A 14,814-nucleotide genomic window follows, 5' to 3' on the forward strand; every position below is an offset into this window, starting at 1 on the left:
ACAAAAAGTAAATGCTACATGGAAATCTGTGTACAACAGGTAGAAGATAGCAAAATCCCATCTGAATCCAAGGTTTGAGAAATTGCAGTGACCAAGAGGTAAAGATATCTCATTAGTACCTAAGTGGGGTTATTTAAAAATGAAATAAAAATGTATTTTTCTCAATTTTTTTGTGTATTATTTTTCATATGCCTACTAAGGTCTTAGGATATGAATATTCATTAAGTTGTTTGGATCTTACTACATGGTAGGTGGCATTTCTTAGGTATTTCTTTTGGTCTAGGGGTATTTGAAAAAGTGACTGAGATACTAAGTGCTGTGAACTAACTTTGTTCTAAAGATGTTTAACCTAGGATAGACAACAGTAACATAGAGGAATATGTAGATTTTGTAGTAGGTATGTAATAACAAATGTTACAACAGTCAGACTAAATTTGTGGATAAACTATTCCCCAGGAAACCACTTCTTTAATTAGCTAATTCCTGTGTATCCTCAAATCTCAATTAAAATATAACCTGTTCCAGGAAGCCTTCCCTGATTTGTAACTCTCCTACTCCCCTTCTCAGTGCCATCTAGATAAGGAACCTGTCATCTAGGTTTCCAAAAACACATTGCTTATCCCAACATAGCATCCTAGGATCTTTGATTTTTTTGTCTCTGTTTGAGTTTGTGGAGGGTGGAGACCAGATCTAAATGAATTTTGTATCTGTTGGATCTGGCACCGTATTTAGCACGTAACAAGTGCTCAGAAGGTATTTGTTGATGAACTAATAAAATGTACACAGGTATACACGGGTAATAGTAACCAGTGTTTACTAAGCATTTTATAGGTACTCCCAGGGTTATTCAAATGCCATCGTATTATCTTATAACTTGAAGACGATTTAGTTTTCTTGTTACTTAAAGACCATCTAGTGTGATCTCTGAGGTCAGAAAGATGAATGGAAGCCTGAGAGCAGCAATCACTTTTGGTTATGGGAACAGGTAGGGCTGAACCTGGACTCCAGGGCTCCCACATTTTATCTTTTTCCACACCATGCACTACACCTGGTCACCGGCAAGTAGAGTATAAACTTCTTGCGGACAGGATCCTCTTAATGTTCTTCTGCAACCTTCATGAATAGAACTTTTAGGCACCTGAGGAATAGTTACCACAGTTTACTTCATTGAGCTCCAGTTTCAGGGAAATTATAGCACTCATTGATGAAAGAGACTTTAAAATACAATGTGAAACACAAATATGGAAGAAAAAACCCACACGAGTCACCTGGGTGGCTCAGTTGGTTAAGCGTCTGAGTCTTGATTTTGGTTCAGGTCACGATCTCTCGGCTTGTGGGATCGAGACCCTTATCGGGCTCTGCGCTGACAGCATGGAGCCTGCTTGGGATTCTCTCTTTTCCTCTCTCTCTCTGCCCTCCCCCTCCTGCTTGCTCGCTCTCTGAAAATAAACAAATAAACATTAAAAAAAAACAAGAATAGAAGTGAGAGCATGTATTATTATTGTTGTCATTGTTATTATTTTGTTTTTACGAACATTTCAATTATCAACATGTCAATTTTCGTTGAATTCATTCACTTGTTCACCTTAAATTGATTGAGCCTCCATTATTTGCCAAGCCGCATCCTAGGGAAAACACAAATTATCTTGGAGCTGTTTGTGTACTACCCAGATATTATACAAATAATTACTAAATTGTGGTTGGAAGTAACTGGCAGGAAGATAAATACATTGTGCATTGAGAATATATTAGGGACCACTCCACACTCACTAAAACGGCTAAAATCAATAACCCTTACCTTACTAAATATTGTGGAGAATGTGGAGCAATTGGAACTTCAAGCACTGCCGGTGAGAGTGTAATATGGTCCAGCCACTTTGGACAACAGTGAAATACATACTTATCCGAAAACCTAGTAATTCCAGTCCTCGGTATTTACCCGAGAGAAACGAAAACATGCGTCCACACAACGACTTGCACAAAACTGCTGATGGTTATGGCCGCTGTATTCATAATCACTCAAAAGCTGCAAATGTCTATAGTGAACGGGTCCACAACTGTACTGCTTCCATACCGTGGGCTACTACTGCGCATAAGGAGGGCCTACGGGCACACCAGCAGTACTGGGTGAAACTCAAGACATTGTGCTAAGAGAAGGAAGGCTGGCTCAAACGAGTACAGATGATGCGAAGTTGTGTGACGTCAAAGGGCGGGTAAAAACTACGGTAAAGCGATAGAAACCGGATTAGAATTGCCTGGGAGTGCAGTGACGGGAGGGCGCTATTCTCTGTCGGTGCTGTGGTTACCCTGGTGGCTGAATCTGCCAAAACTCATGGACGGCACGCTTCAAATAAGTGTATTTTATTCCATGTAAATTAAACCGGAGTTAAAAACAAACAAACAAACAAACAAACTACACGGTGACCCAACCGATGAAGGTGGCAGGGAGCAGGGGGCACGGTGCTTTTCTAAGAGGAAGTGTGCTGGACGGGAAAGGGGGCTTTCCAAGGGCCGGGAACTTGCCGCGGCGTTGATTGCAAGAAGCAACCTTGGAAGCGACCTCTGTTTTACAGGCGGGGACGAAGATGCCGCGGCCGCCGGGCCTCGGCCAGCCTCCAGAGACAGGCCGAGCCGGGCCGGGGCCCCGCTCCCCCGCTCCCCCGCTCCCCCCGGCAGGGCCGGCGGGAGCCGCCGCGGCGAAGTCGCAGGCGGGGGAGGCGGGCGCTCGCCGGCGTCGCGCCGACGTCACGCGCGTGCTGACGTAGCCGGCGGCCGCGGCCTCTAAAGCGGGCTGGGTGGCGGGGGGCGCCGAGTTTGACTAGTTTGGGGGCCGCCCGGCGCCTGGCGCTGCTCCCGCGGCCCGCCGCGCCCCGCGAGCCGCGCGTCGGCCGGCCCGTAGCGGCGGGGAGCCGCACCGGCGGCGGGGCGGCGCTCGGCGCAAGTTGGTCCCCCGCGGGCGGGCGGGCGGGCGGCCATGGAGCCCCGCGGCATGGAGTACTTCAGCGCCCAGGTGCAGCAGAAGGACGTCGGCGGCCGCCTGCAGGTCGGCCAGGAGCTGCTGCTCCATCTGGGCGCCCCCGGCGCCATCCCGGACCTGGAGGAGGACCTGGGCCGCCTGGGCAAGACGATCGACGCGCTCACCGGCTGGGTGGGCTCGAGCAACTACCGGGTAAGCGGCGGCGGCGGCGCGGCGGGGCCGGGCACGCCCTCCCGGGCCGGCCCTTTAATCCCGGACGTGCGCGTCCCGCCGGGCGAGCCCCCCGGGGTGCGCCTGGCGCCTCCGAACCGCCCCGGGAACGGGAAGCCTGTGGGCTCGGGGGTCGGCGGGGTGGGGGTGGGGGTGGGGGGGTGGTCCCTGGGCGCGCCCCCGAGCCGGGGGCTTCGTTCCCACCGCGACCGAGTTTTCCCCCGGTTGTGAAGAGTGACAAATTCAGCGATTCCGCGACACGATGCGGAGTTACTTGGCATTAGGACACAGCGTTTCGCCTCCTGTTTCAAACGCATTGGTAATTTGCATACACAAAGCGCTCGAAGACTTTTTGCATTTGTACGTACCTGTGTCATCGCTACTTGGAGACGGAGGACATTAGGATACGATATTCTTAAATTCAAAAGAGTGTGTTAAATCAGTCTCTCTTATTTAGTGATTGTTTAGCCTGCTTAATCTTGTTTCTTTTCTTTATTGCTTTTTTTTTTTAAATAAATTTTGAGTCTGCAAGGTTGTGCTCTTTGTCTCTAAAAGCATCTTTAGAGCTTAATCAGGTGCCTGATTAAGTTTACTGTTAAATCTAATACAAAGATGCTGACCCCAGGGCATTAGGTGTTTGTTTTTCATTTATTGTGGACGGAAAGCAGTTACATGCTGTTAACTCCTTTTACCGTAGTTGAGGACCGACTCGGATTTGAAACCTGTGTCTTAGCAGGTTAGCTGATGCCGAAAAAAAAATTATACAAGCAGGAATGAGTGTTTTTGAAGAGCTGGTAGGAGGTGGGCTGTAATGTAGCCACGTTGAGAGACCAGGTAATTCTGTAATGAGCCTGTAGCGTGGTTTTTAGCAGTTATTTTTCTTTCGAGTCTTCTGGTGGCAGTGTTGCTTTAAAATGCGAGTTCAACTCTGGACGCAGTGATTCTCCTAAAGTAATTTATACTTACAACCCTGTGAATAGGCTGTACTTTGAAAGCTTTATTCTCATGGAGTAGAAAGACAGACTACTGCTGGGCAGATTTAATGGTGAAGCTTAAACATGAGTTTTGGAAGGGGTTGACTTTTACAAGGATAATAAGCCGTTTGAGAATTAACCAGTTTGATGCTCTGTTGCATACTAGCTCGTCATTCTTTTGTAGAACTGCAGCAAGAGTCAACATTTAATATATCAGTACCATTTGGGAGAAACCACCTAAATTTACTCACCATGTCAAGGCATATACCCACTCAAGAGAATTGATTTCATGTCGTAACATAGGCTCTTGTAGAAAAAGTCAGCTCTTTGGTAGGGCTTGCTTCTTCCCTTCCCAGCGAAGGGTGTCACCTACGCAGCCCGTGGTGAGTTGGCTTTGGGCCATTTCACTCCTCAGATGTACCATCTTCCACAGTAGCCCCAGTTTTCTTTAATGTCTTTATGCTCTACTTGCACTCAGTGCTGTGTTTTCCTTTCAACTGGTCCATAAGATCTAGAGTCTATCCAGGATCTGACGCAGGCTCTCATCTCTTCACCATTCTGTCCATGCTCCTTACTAGATGCTGTAGCTTGAGACAGTTTCCACAATCAGAAGATAACTGCCAAGGCTTCCACGACCTTAGCCACACGCTCCCTTGTAGCTATGCCCATACCTTCTGCCATCTGCTCTGTTACGTGAAAGAAGGGTCTTTCTCGCTTCCGTGGTCTCTTGCCTCCTTAAGGACATTAATTCATCAATTCTTTCTCCTTCCCGAATCATTAGTTCTCTTCTTTCTACCGAATGCTGCAGATAAAACCTTTTTCTGGCATTGTTAGACGACATTGGGCTTTGTTTCTTCTTTGAGTTTTATAAAGTAAGTTACCAAACTAGGTCGTCATTTTTTACCCAAAATACAATAAAACATATTTGACTCTTTTGAAAAAAAGGGTATCGTGGAATTTTTTGAACCTACACACAAATAGAGAATTGTATTTAAATTTCAAATGATGCTGAGCAAGTTCTAATTTTCTTCAGATTTGATAGTACTTTACAATTCGTCTTAACAGCCATCATTACTTCCATAAATTTGAGTGATGGTGCTGTATCCTGGGTGGTGGTCTAGACCCTGAGGATCCCGCTGTGAGGAGAACTAGCAAAGCTCATTCATTTAACTTCATTTGGATATTTATTGAGGACCAACTACAAGCAGACACTCTTCAGGCACTTCAGATACAGTAGTGGAGAAAGAAATCCTTTCCTCTGTGGACTTAGGTTCTAGTGGAGGCAGGGGACAAACAAGATAAGTAAAACCTACAGTATGCTAGATGGTGGTAAGTGCTTCAGAGAAAACAGCAGGAAGGGAATAGTGTTGGGCAGGATGCAGGTGTTGGAATTTTTTTTTCAATATATGAAATTTATTGTCAAATTGGTTTCAAGTGTTGGAATTTAAAATTTTTTTTTTTAACGTTTATTTATTTTTGAGACAGAGAGAGACAGAGCATGAACGGGGGAGGGTCACAGAGAGAGGGAGACACAGAATCTGAAACAGGCTCCAGGCTCTGAGCTGTCAGCACAGAACCCGCCGCGGGGCTCGAACCCACGGACTGTGAGATCATGACCTGAGCTGAAGTCGGATGCTTAACCGACTGAGCCACCCAGGCGCCCCTCAAGTGTTGGGATTTTAAATAGGTGGTCATTGGGGCACATGGGTTGCTCAACTGGTTGAGTGTTTGGCTCAGGTTACCATCTCATGAGTTTGAACTCTGCGTCGGGCTCTGTGCTGACAGCTCAGAGCCTGCAGCCTGCTTCAGATTCTGTGTCTCCCTCTCTGCCCCTCCCCTGATTGTACTCTGTTTTTGTCTGTCTCAAAAATAAAGAAACATTAAAAAAATTAAAAAAAAAAAAACCCACATGGGAAAGTCAGATCCTTGCCCTTATGGAGATCCCATTAGAAAGAGAAAGGCAGAAGGGGGGGGTGCCTGGGTGGCTCAGTCGGTTGAGCATCTGACTTCGGCTCAGGTCATGATCTCGTGTTCTGTGAGTTCGAGCCCCACGTCGGGTTCTCTGCTGACAGCTCGGAGCCTGGAGCCTGCTTCGGGTTCTGTGTCTCCCTCTGTCTCTGCCCCTCCCCTGCTCATGCTCTGTCTCTTTCTGTCTCAAAAGTAAATAAAACATTAAAAAAAAAAAAAAAGGCAGAAGGGTATACAATGTAGATAATGTCAGGTAACAAGTGATTGTAATCAACTGATGTGGATGGAATGAGGCTAAGATGAGACTAGTTGGGGGTAGTCGAGAAAGTGAGGTGAAAATTGCGTATAGACATGAAATAAATGTAGGAGTGAAGAATGATTTAGACAGAGGAAACTGCAAATGTGTAGGCCCTAGTTCTGCGAGGAAGATAAAGAAGGACAACATGGCTAGAGTTTACAAGCGAGAGGTGTTAAGAAAGATGAAATTGAGGAGGCAGGTGGAAAGGGCCCTGTAGGGTTACTCTAAGTCAGTGGAGGGGTGGCTTCCCTCCACTGAGAGTGGAGGCGAGAGTGGGCTGTGGAGGCGCACCAGAAGAAGCAAGGAGGTGGCTGAGACTGGTCGGTGGCACAGCGGTGTTGGAAAGGGGAGGATTTTGAGATGCAATTTGGGGATAGAGCCAGTGGGACCTCCTTTGGGTCCAGAAGGAAGAATTAAGCGTCCTTGCCTTTCTTGAGCACCCGTCATATACTTGGTGAATTGATCGAGGAGTACTTGAACCTAGGGAAGGTTAAGGTTTTCCTCTTCCTTTTCTGCCTTTCTGTAACCTGACTCTTGAGTATCCTATCATTTGTCAGCTGTACTTTTTTGTATTGTTTATCTGCAACTATAACAGTAAGTTGACCCTAAAAAATGGAGAAATAAATAGCATTTATATCACAACTATGTAGTGCTCAGCTAAGTAATGTGCTAAGATTTCAAGTATTTTCAGAATCCGAAACCACAGCCCCTTTGCCGTTTGAAGGATACTTTCCAATATCAGCCTCACCTTGATTGTATTTCTTATAGACTACCAATTTCTTAGAACATACCATTTCTTAGGTTGCTTAAATAAAAGTTGAGATCTAGCGTTTTATATATGGATCTTGCCTGTTCTTTTTACTTAAAGAATGTCCAGGTTTTTTATTTTTTTACTGTAACCGTCCTTTTGTGTTGTCACCTTGGATATGTGCATGAAAGTTGAGTAAGGCAGTGATTCTGAACCCATCAGATTCAGTGCCCTCTTCTAATGTCTCCCTTATAATCCTGAAATAAAATTTATACATAATACCTAGTACACATAATTTTTCAAAGTCCCAATAATGTCCTAACTGTACTAAAAAAGGAAAATTATATGTAATTTGTGATGAGATAAAGTAGATGTCGATCTGGAAATGTCCCAGCCTGACCACCCATGAAGACATAATGGTAGTCAGGTGGCTGTGCAAGTGCGTGTTCTTGCTGTAAATGCTGCCACACGGTTCAGGTGTGTGGTTGCTGCTGGTCCAGACTTGACAAGTGGCATTACTGTTGCTGGTTGTGGTCTTCTGGAACTCCAAATCCCGAACCTTATTTTCCTTGAGTATTCCGTCTTAAAGAGTTTGATCACTCCAGTCATTCGTTCTTAATTCTCTTCTCCCTCTTCACACTTATTTCACGGTCCTCATTTGATAAAGTGCAATTCTGGTTAATTGAACACTGCGTATCCCACACCTGTACCAGTGCACCTGAAGGTAGATGGAGAAAAACACAAAAACTCTAACTGATTTCACTTAAAATTTAAAAAAATTTTTTAGATGTTTATGTATTTTGAGACAGAGTGAGCAAGCAGGGGAGGGGCAGAGAGAGAGGGAGACAGAGAATCCCAGGCAGGCCCCGCAGAGCTTGATGCAGGGGCTCGATCTCACGAACTATGAGATCATGACCCGAGCCAAACTCGAACACTTAGCCGACTGAGCCACCCGCGGCCCTCGGTTTTGTGACTTTAAAACACCCTAAAATTTAAGCTTGGTCTTAGCTCCAAATTTGATTTTTAGAGTTTCTGTTTTTCTACCTGTTAAAAAATGTTATTTTGCTTTTATATTTGTAACATTTTATTGTCATGCTTTTGTATTTATATATTCAATACATGTTGATATTTTTGCTTTCTGATATATTGAAATGAAATGGCATTTTGTGTATTACTTTTTATGGCCAGCCTACTTATAATTCAGAACATTTTTTTTCCTGCAATTTGCGGATTCTTTTAGGTTTTCTGTACATATGGTAGTCCCTTCTCATCCATGAGGAATCTGTTTCCAAGACTCCCAGCAGATGCCAGAAACAGCAGCTAGAACCTGTATCTACTGTGTTTTTCCTTGTAAATACATGTCTCTGGTAAAGTTTAGTTTACGTTAGGCACCATAGAAGGTTCACATTAATAATAGAACGTTTATAACAACATAATACAATAAAAGGTACGTGAATGTGGTCTCTCTTAGAATCTCCTTGTACCGTAGTCTCCCTCCCTGTGATGATGTCGATAATAAAGTGATGAGCTGAAGGGAGGTTAGTGATGTGGGCATTGTAATTGTGTGGCATTGTGTTAGGCTGCTGTTGACCTTCTGATGAGAATTATCTGCTTCCGAATCACAGCTGACCTTGGGTAACTGAGGCTATAGAAAGCGAAACTGGGGATGAGCAGGGACTACTGTAAAACCCAGACCATAATGATAGTTTTGCTTCTTCTCTCCATTTATTTAGTTTTGCTTGGTTTTGGTGCATTTGGCTAAGACTCTTAGGATGAGGTTGAGTGAAAGAGTGTGGGCCTTGAATTGTCCTTTGTTTCAAGAACAATTTCACCATGAGCAATCACACTTACTGTAATTTTTAACTTTGAGCTATGAAGGATTTTTAACATATCTAAAGGTAGACAGAATAAGCAGACCCAGCCACAACACCAGTCCATGGCTAATTATGCTCATTACTTTGTCATAAATCACAGATACAGTGTTTCATCAATAAGACTTTCTAGTTAGTGTGTCAAAGATAAGTGTTCATAAAAAAAAAATTGTTACCATAACCTCACTACCATTAACACATGTAAAAAGCTAATTCCTTGGTATTAAATATGCAGGGTCAGATTTCTAATTTTCAGAAACATCATACGGGGCGCCTGGGTGGCTCAGTCTGCTGAGCATCTGACTTTGGCTCAGGTCATGTTCTCACATTTTGTGGGTTCGAGCCCCCGTGTCAGGCTCTGTGCCGACAGCTCGGGGACTGGAGCCTGCTTCGGATTCCGTGTCTCCCTCTGTCTCTGCCCCTCCCCCATTCATGCTCTGTCTCTCTGTCTCAAAAGTAAAAAAACATCAAAGTCATACAAATTGTTAAATTCGTTATTATAAGAAAAATCAGGATCCAAATAATATTTCCACATTATGTTTAATACATTAGTTTCCTGTTGCTGCTGTAGCAAATTATTACACACTTAGTAGCCTAAAGCAACATATAGTACATTTATTTCCTTAGAGTTTTGAAGGCAAGAGGTACGGAATGGATTTTATTGGGATAAAAATCAAGGTTTCAGCAAGACTGTATTCTTCTGGAGAACTTAGAGGAGAGAGTTTTCCAGATTCTGGAAATTGCGTGCCATTTCTTGGCTTGTGGCCTCTTCTTCCATCTTCAAAGCCAGCAGTATAGCACCTTCAAGTCTTTGTGGGTTTTTTTATTTTTTAAATTTTTTTTAATGTTTATTTTTGAGAGACAGAGCATGAGCAGGGTCCGAGGAGCAGAGAGAGCGAGAGGGAGACACAGAACCCGAAGCCGGCTCCAGGCTCCGAGCGGTCATCACAGAGCCCGACGTGGGGCGCGAACCCACAGGCTGTGACATCGTGACCTGAGCTGAAGTCGGACACTCAACCGACTGAGCCACCCAGGCGCCCCCAAAATAAAGAATTCTCAAAAGTCCACAATAAGAAAACGAACAATCTGATTTTTAACATGAGCAACAGATCGTAACGGATAGCTCACTGCTGAGCCGCCCTGGGGCCCTGCACCTTCAGACCTTCCGGACCGCCGCTTTTGTGCTCACATCTCTGCTTCATGTCCCGCCTCTCGCTCGTGTGGGATCTTGTGATACATCGGGCCCAGGATAATCCAGAGTAATTTCCCCGGTTTAAGATCTTTACCACACCTTAAAGTTCTTTTTACCGCATAAGGTCCTGGAGGTTAGGATGTGAACACCTTTGGGAGGCCATCCCTCAGTTCACATGTTTATTGAGTCTCTGAGTTTGTTTCTACCTCTGCTAAAAATTCTTTTTTAAGAGTCTTTTAAAAAAATTCTTGCACTTTATTTGTGGAGTTTCACACAGTTGTGATTTTGCTGATTTCACTCCTGTAGTGTTAGTTCCTCTGTATTTTACTATAAGTTGGTAGTTGGACCTAAAGCTTGATCAGTTTCAACCTTTCTTTTTCTTCCTCCTCAGGAGGCACATAATGTCAAGAAGGCACATAAGGTCTGCCAGTATCTTTTTATGATGTTAGCAATCATTAATGTTCGCTGCTTAGATCTCTTAACTCGTTAGGGCTTGTACAGTGATATTCTAATTGTCATTCTGTCACCTATTAACTAGGATACTTTCTACAGAGAAACTTCCCATTTACTCTTTTTTTTTTAATTTTTTTTTAACGTTTATTTATTTTTGAGACAGAGAGAGACACAGCATGAACGGGGGAGGAGCAGAGAGAGAGGGAGACACAGAATCGGAAGCAGGCTCCAGGCTCTGAGCCATCAGCCCAGAGCCCGACGCGGGGCTCGAACTCACGGACCGCGAGATCGTGACCTGAGCTGAAGTCGGACGCTTAACCGACTGAGCCACCCAGGCGCCCCATTTACTCCTTTTTAAAAAAATGTTTCTTTAGTTATTTTGAGGGGAGGTGGGAGGGGGAGGGGGAGGAAGAGACAGAGAGTCCTAGGCAGGCTCCATGTTCAGCACAGAGCCTCACGCAGATCTCACGACCATGAGGTCATAACCTGAGCTAACCCACTGAGCCACCCAGGGGCCCGCCCCGGCCTCCACTTCTATTTCATTGGCGTAGTTTGTAATAGAAAGGCGGGCATCCCTGATTTTGTTGTGCTTTGCTTTATCGTGCTTCGTAGATCCATTTCTCACGAGTTGAAGGTTTGCGGTAACCGGGCATGAAACGTGTCTAGTGCTGCCATTTCCCCAGTGGCGCTTGGTCACTTTGTTATCAGTGTATCACATTTTGGTAAATCCTGGCAGTATTTCAGACTTTTCTGGTTCCAGTATGTCATGATGGTCTGTGGTCAGTACGTTCAGATGTTACAATTGCTCTATCGTAATTGTTAGGGAGCACCACGAACCACGCCCATCTGAGAAGGCCAGCTCAGTCTCTACACGAGGTGGTGCTGACTGCCCCACTGAGCAGCTGCTCCCGTCTCTCTCCTTCCCCCCAGACCTCCCTGTTCCTTGACACACAGCCGTGTTGAAATGAGGCCAACTAATAGCTCCACAACGGCTTCTACGCGTTCAAGTGAAAGAAAGCGTTGCGTGGGTCTGACGTTAAATCCAAAGCTAGCGGTGATTAAGCTTAGGAAGGCAAGTCAAAAGCCAAGACAGGCCAAAACCTAGGCCTCTTGTGACACACAGCCAACTTGTGACCGCAAAGGAAAGGTGCTTGAAGGAAACTGAGCATGAATGGTAAGAAAGCAGAACAGCTTCATGGCTGATCCAGACCTAGTTTCAGTGGTCTGGAGAAGAGATCAGAGCAGCCACAACGCTCCATTAAGCCAAAGCCTCATCCAGAGCAGGGCCCTAACTCTCTTCAATTCCTTGAAGCCCGAGATTGGTGAGGAAGCCACGGAAGTTGGCTCGTGAAGTTGAAGGAAAGGAGCCGTCTCCATAACCGACAGGTGCAGGGTAGCACAGCCAGCACGGGAGTCCCAAAAAGTTGCTCAGAGGACCCAGCTAGGGCGATCCCTGAAGGCCGCTGACTAAACAGCAGATTTCCAGTGTAGACGGAGCAGCCTTGTATCAGGAAGGTGATGCCACCTCGGACTTTGACGGCTGGAGAGGAGAAATCAGTGCCTGGCTTCAGAGGACAGGGTGACTCTCTTGTTAGGGCTAATGTAGCTGGTGACTTTAAGTCGAGGCCAGGGCTCCCATCATTGTGAAAATCCTGAGACCCTTAAGTATTGTGTTAAATCTACTCTCCTTGTCCTCTGTAAATGAAACAACAACGCCGGAAGGACAGCTCATCTGTTTACACGGTTTCCTGAATATTTTAAGCCACCGCTGAGAACTATTGAAGGAAAGAAGATTCCTTTCAAAATATTACTGATCATGACAATGCACCGGTACCCAAGAGCTACAGTGGAGATGTGCAGTAAGAATTCACGTCGGGTTCGTGCCTGCTAACACCATATCCGTGCTACAGCCCATGGATCAAGGAGTAATTTTAAAGTCTTATTTAAGAAATACATATTATAAGGTTGTAGCTGCCATGGGTAGTGATTCCTGTGATGGAGCTGGGCAGAATAAATTGAACAAACCTGGAAAAGATTCACCATTCTAGATGCCATTAAGAACATTCGTGATTCCTGGAAAGAGGTCAGACTATCAACATAAGCAGGAGTTTGGAAGAAACTGATGGCTTTCAGGGGTTCAGTGGAGAAAGTAACTTCAGATGTGGCAGAGATAGCAGCAGAACTAGAACTAGAAGTGGAGCTTTCACTGTGCAGAAGCTTTCGATTTAGGTGTAGTCCCAATAGCTTCTTTGCTTTTACTTCCCTTGCCTCAGGAGACCTGCCGAGAAAGTTGCTACGGCCAATGCCAAAGAAGTTACTGCCTGTGTTCCGTTGTAGGATTTTTATGGTTTCAGACCTCATATTTAGGTCTTTGGTCCATTTTGAGCTTATTTTTGTGTAAGGTATAAGAAAGTGGTCCAGTGTCATTCTTTTGCACGTTCTTGTCCCGTCTTCCCAACACCATTTGTTGAAGAAACTGTCCTTTTCCCACGGGATATTCTGATGGGTTACAGAGGTGATTGGGATTAAGGAGTGCACTTGTTGTGATGAGCACAGGGCGATGTAAGTGTGGAATTAGTATGTTGTACATCTGAAATTCCCACAACACTGTATGTTAACTGGAATTAAAATAAAAACCTTAAAAAAAAAGGAGCTTGAAGTCGGGACTGACTTTGCAGTCTCCTGATAAAACTTGACCAAATGAGGAGTTGCTTCTGATGGATGAGCCAAAAAAAAAGCTTTTCTCGGGACGAGATCTATTCCTGGTGAAGATGCTGCGAAGATTGTTGAAATGACAGCAAATGTTTAAAATATGGCATATTTTGAGCAGCTGATGAGCAGCATCAGGGTTGGAGAACATCAACTCCAATTTTGAAAGAAATTCTGTGGGTAAAACGCTGCCAAACAACATCACGTGCTGCAGAGAAATCATTCATGAAAGGAAGAGCCAGTTGTCGCACACTTCGCTGTTGTCTTACTTTAAGAAATTGCCACAGCCTCCCCAGCCTTCGGCAGTCACTCCCCGGATCAGTCGGTAGCCATCAACCACCCTCCCCCAGCCAAAAGAGTGCAACCTGCTGAGAGCTCAGATAATGGTGAACGTTTCTCTAGCAGTGAAGTATTTTTTAATTAAGGTGTGTACTTTTTAAAGACATGATGCTATTGCATGCTTAATAGAGCACAGTACAGAGTAAACATGACTTTTATATGCTCTGGGAAATGGAAAAATTCACTTGACTCACTTTGTTGCAATATTCCCTTTGTTGCAGTGGCCTGGAACAGAATCCACAATATTTCTGAGGTACACCTGTAATTTATGATTCTTTCCTTTTGTTTACTAATAGTCAGAATACTGGGGTGGTCTTCTAGCCTCCTCCAATATCGGCCACGTAGTTCTCATCATTACGGATTCTTGTATTTAAGCGCATCTGATGTGTTTCAAGACGGTGCGCTTATTATCCTTATTAATATTCAAACTGTCCTGTCTTGGCATGACCCTAGTAACCTCCGATAGTATCTTTGCTGTCTGGCATCATGAGATGTCCTATTTCCTGCTCCTGCCCTAGGATCAGCTGCTTCTCCAAGAAGCTCTTGTTCTTTTTAGTAGGAACGAGTATGTGGAAAATGCGGTGTGAGTGCCAGTGGGACTCATTGTTCTTGTCAGTGAATAGGGTTGGGTTTTATTTTAGTTTTAAAGAAAAATACATCATGAGTTTATAGTGATTCTAATTCAGATTCCGGACTGCAGTCTTTCCTGTTTCTGTATGTCTTCTATCTCCTTCAGCCAACAAGATTTCTAAAAGCATTGAAGTTTCTTTTTTGCAGAGTTGTTGTTGTGTTTAGTGTGTATCCCCCTGGAGAGAGATCATCAAATTGCTATACTTGAAAATCTGTGTGGTTATAATAATAATTCGGTATACATTTAGGTTCACTTATTTTCAGTGAAATTAGTTATTGCTACAAATAAGGTGTATTCACAATAGTCTTGGTTTCTTTCTCTATTACTTATAGCCTATTTCTAATGATTGTTTTTTTTTCCTGATTGGTTTTTCATTGTTGTTATTTTTAATAAACATTTCTAAGTAACTGTGTCTATTCATATACACATAACTGTGTCTTTGTG

General features: G+C 44.4%; 1 protein-coding gene across 35 annotated transcripts in view; it reads left to right on the plus strand.

The window, feature by feature from the left end:
• Window positions 1–2,780: 2,780 nt before the first annotated feature.
• CLASP2 (cytoplasmic linker associated protein 2) overlaps window positions 2,781–14,814 on the plus strand; it is a 185,310-nt gene continuing 173,276 nt past the window's right edge. For 16 of the 35 annotated variants that reach the window (XM_086720303.1, XM_086720308.1, XM_086720305.1 and 13 more), the window contains exon 1: window positions 2,783–3,169. In XM_086720303.1, the coding sequence (XP_086576429.1) occupies window positions 2,975–3,169 (195 nt within the window). In that variant the 5' untranslated portion in view covers window positions 2,783–2,974. Of the gene's footprint in view, window positions 3,170–14,814 lie in introns of all 35 variants that reach the window. The other 19 variants (XM_086720337.1, XM_086720293.1, XM_086720290.1 and 16 more) reach the window with 3 other exon arrangements.

This window comes from Puma concolor, chromosome C2 (genome assembly GCF_028749965.1).
Source record: "Puma concolor isolate L17-30 chromosome C2, mPumCon1.1.hap2, whole genome shotgun sequence".
Lineage (NCBI taxonomy): Eukaryota > Metazoa > Chordata > Mammalia > Carnivora > Felidae > Puma > Puma concolor.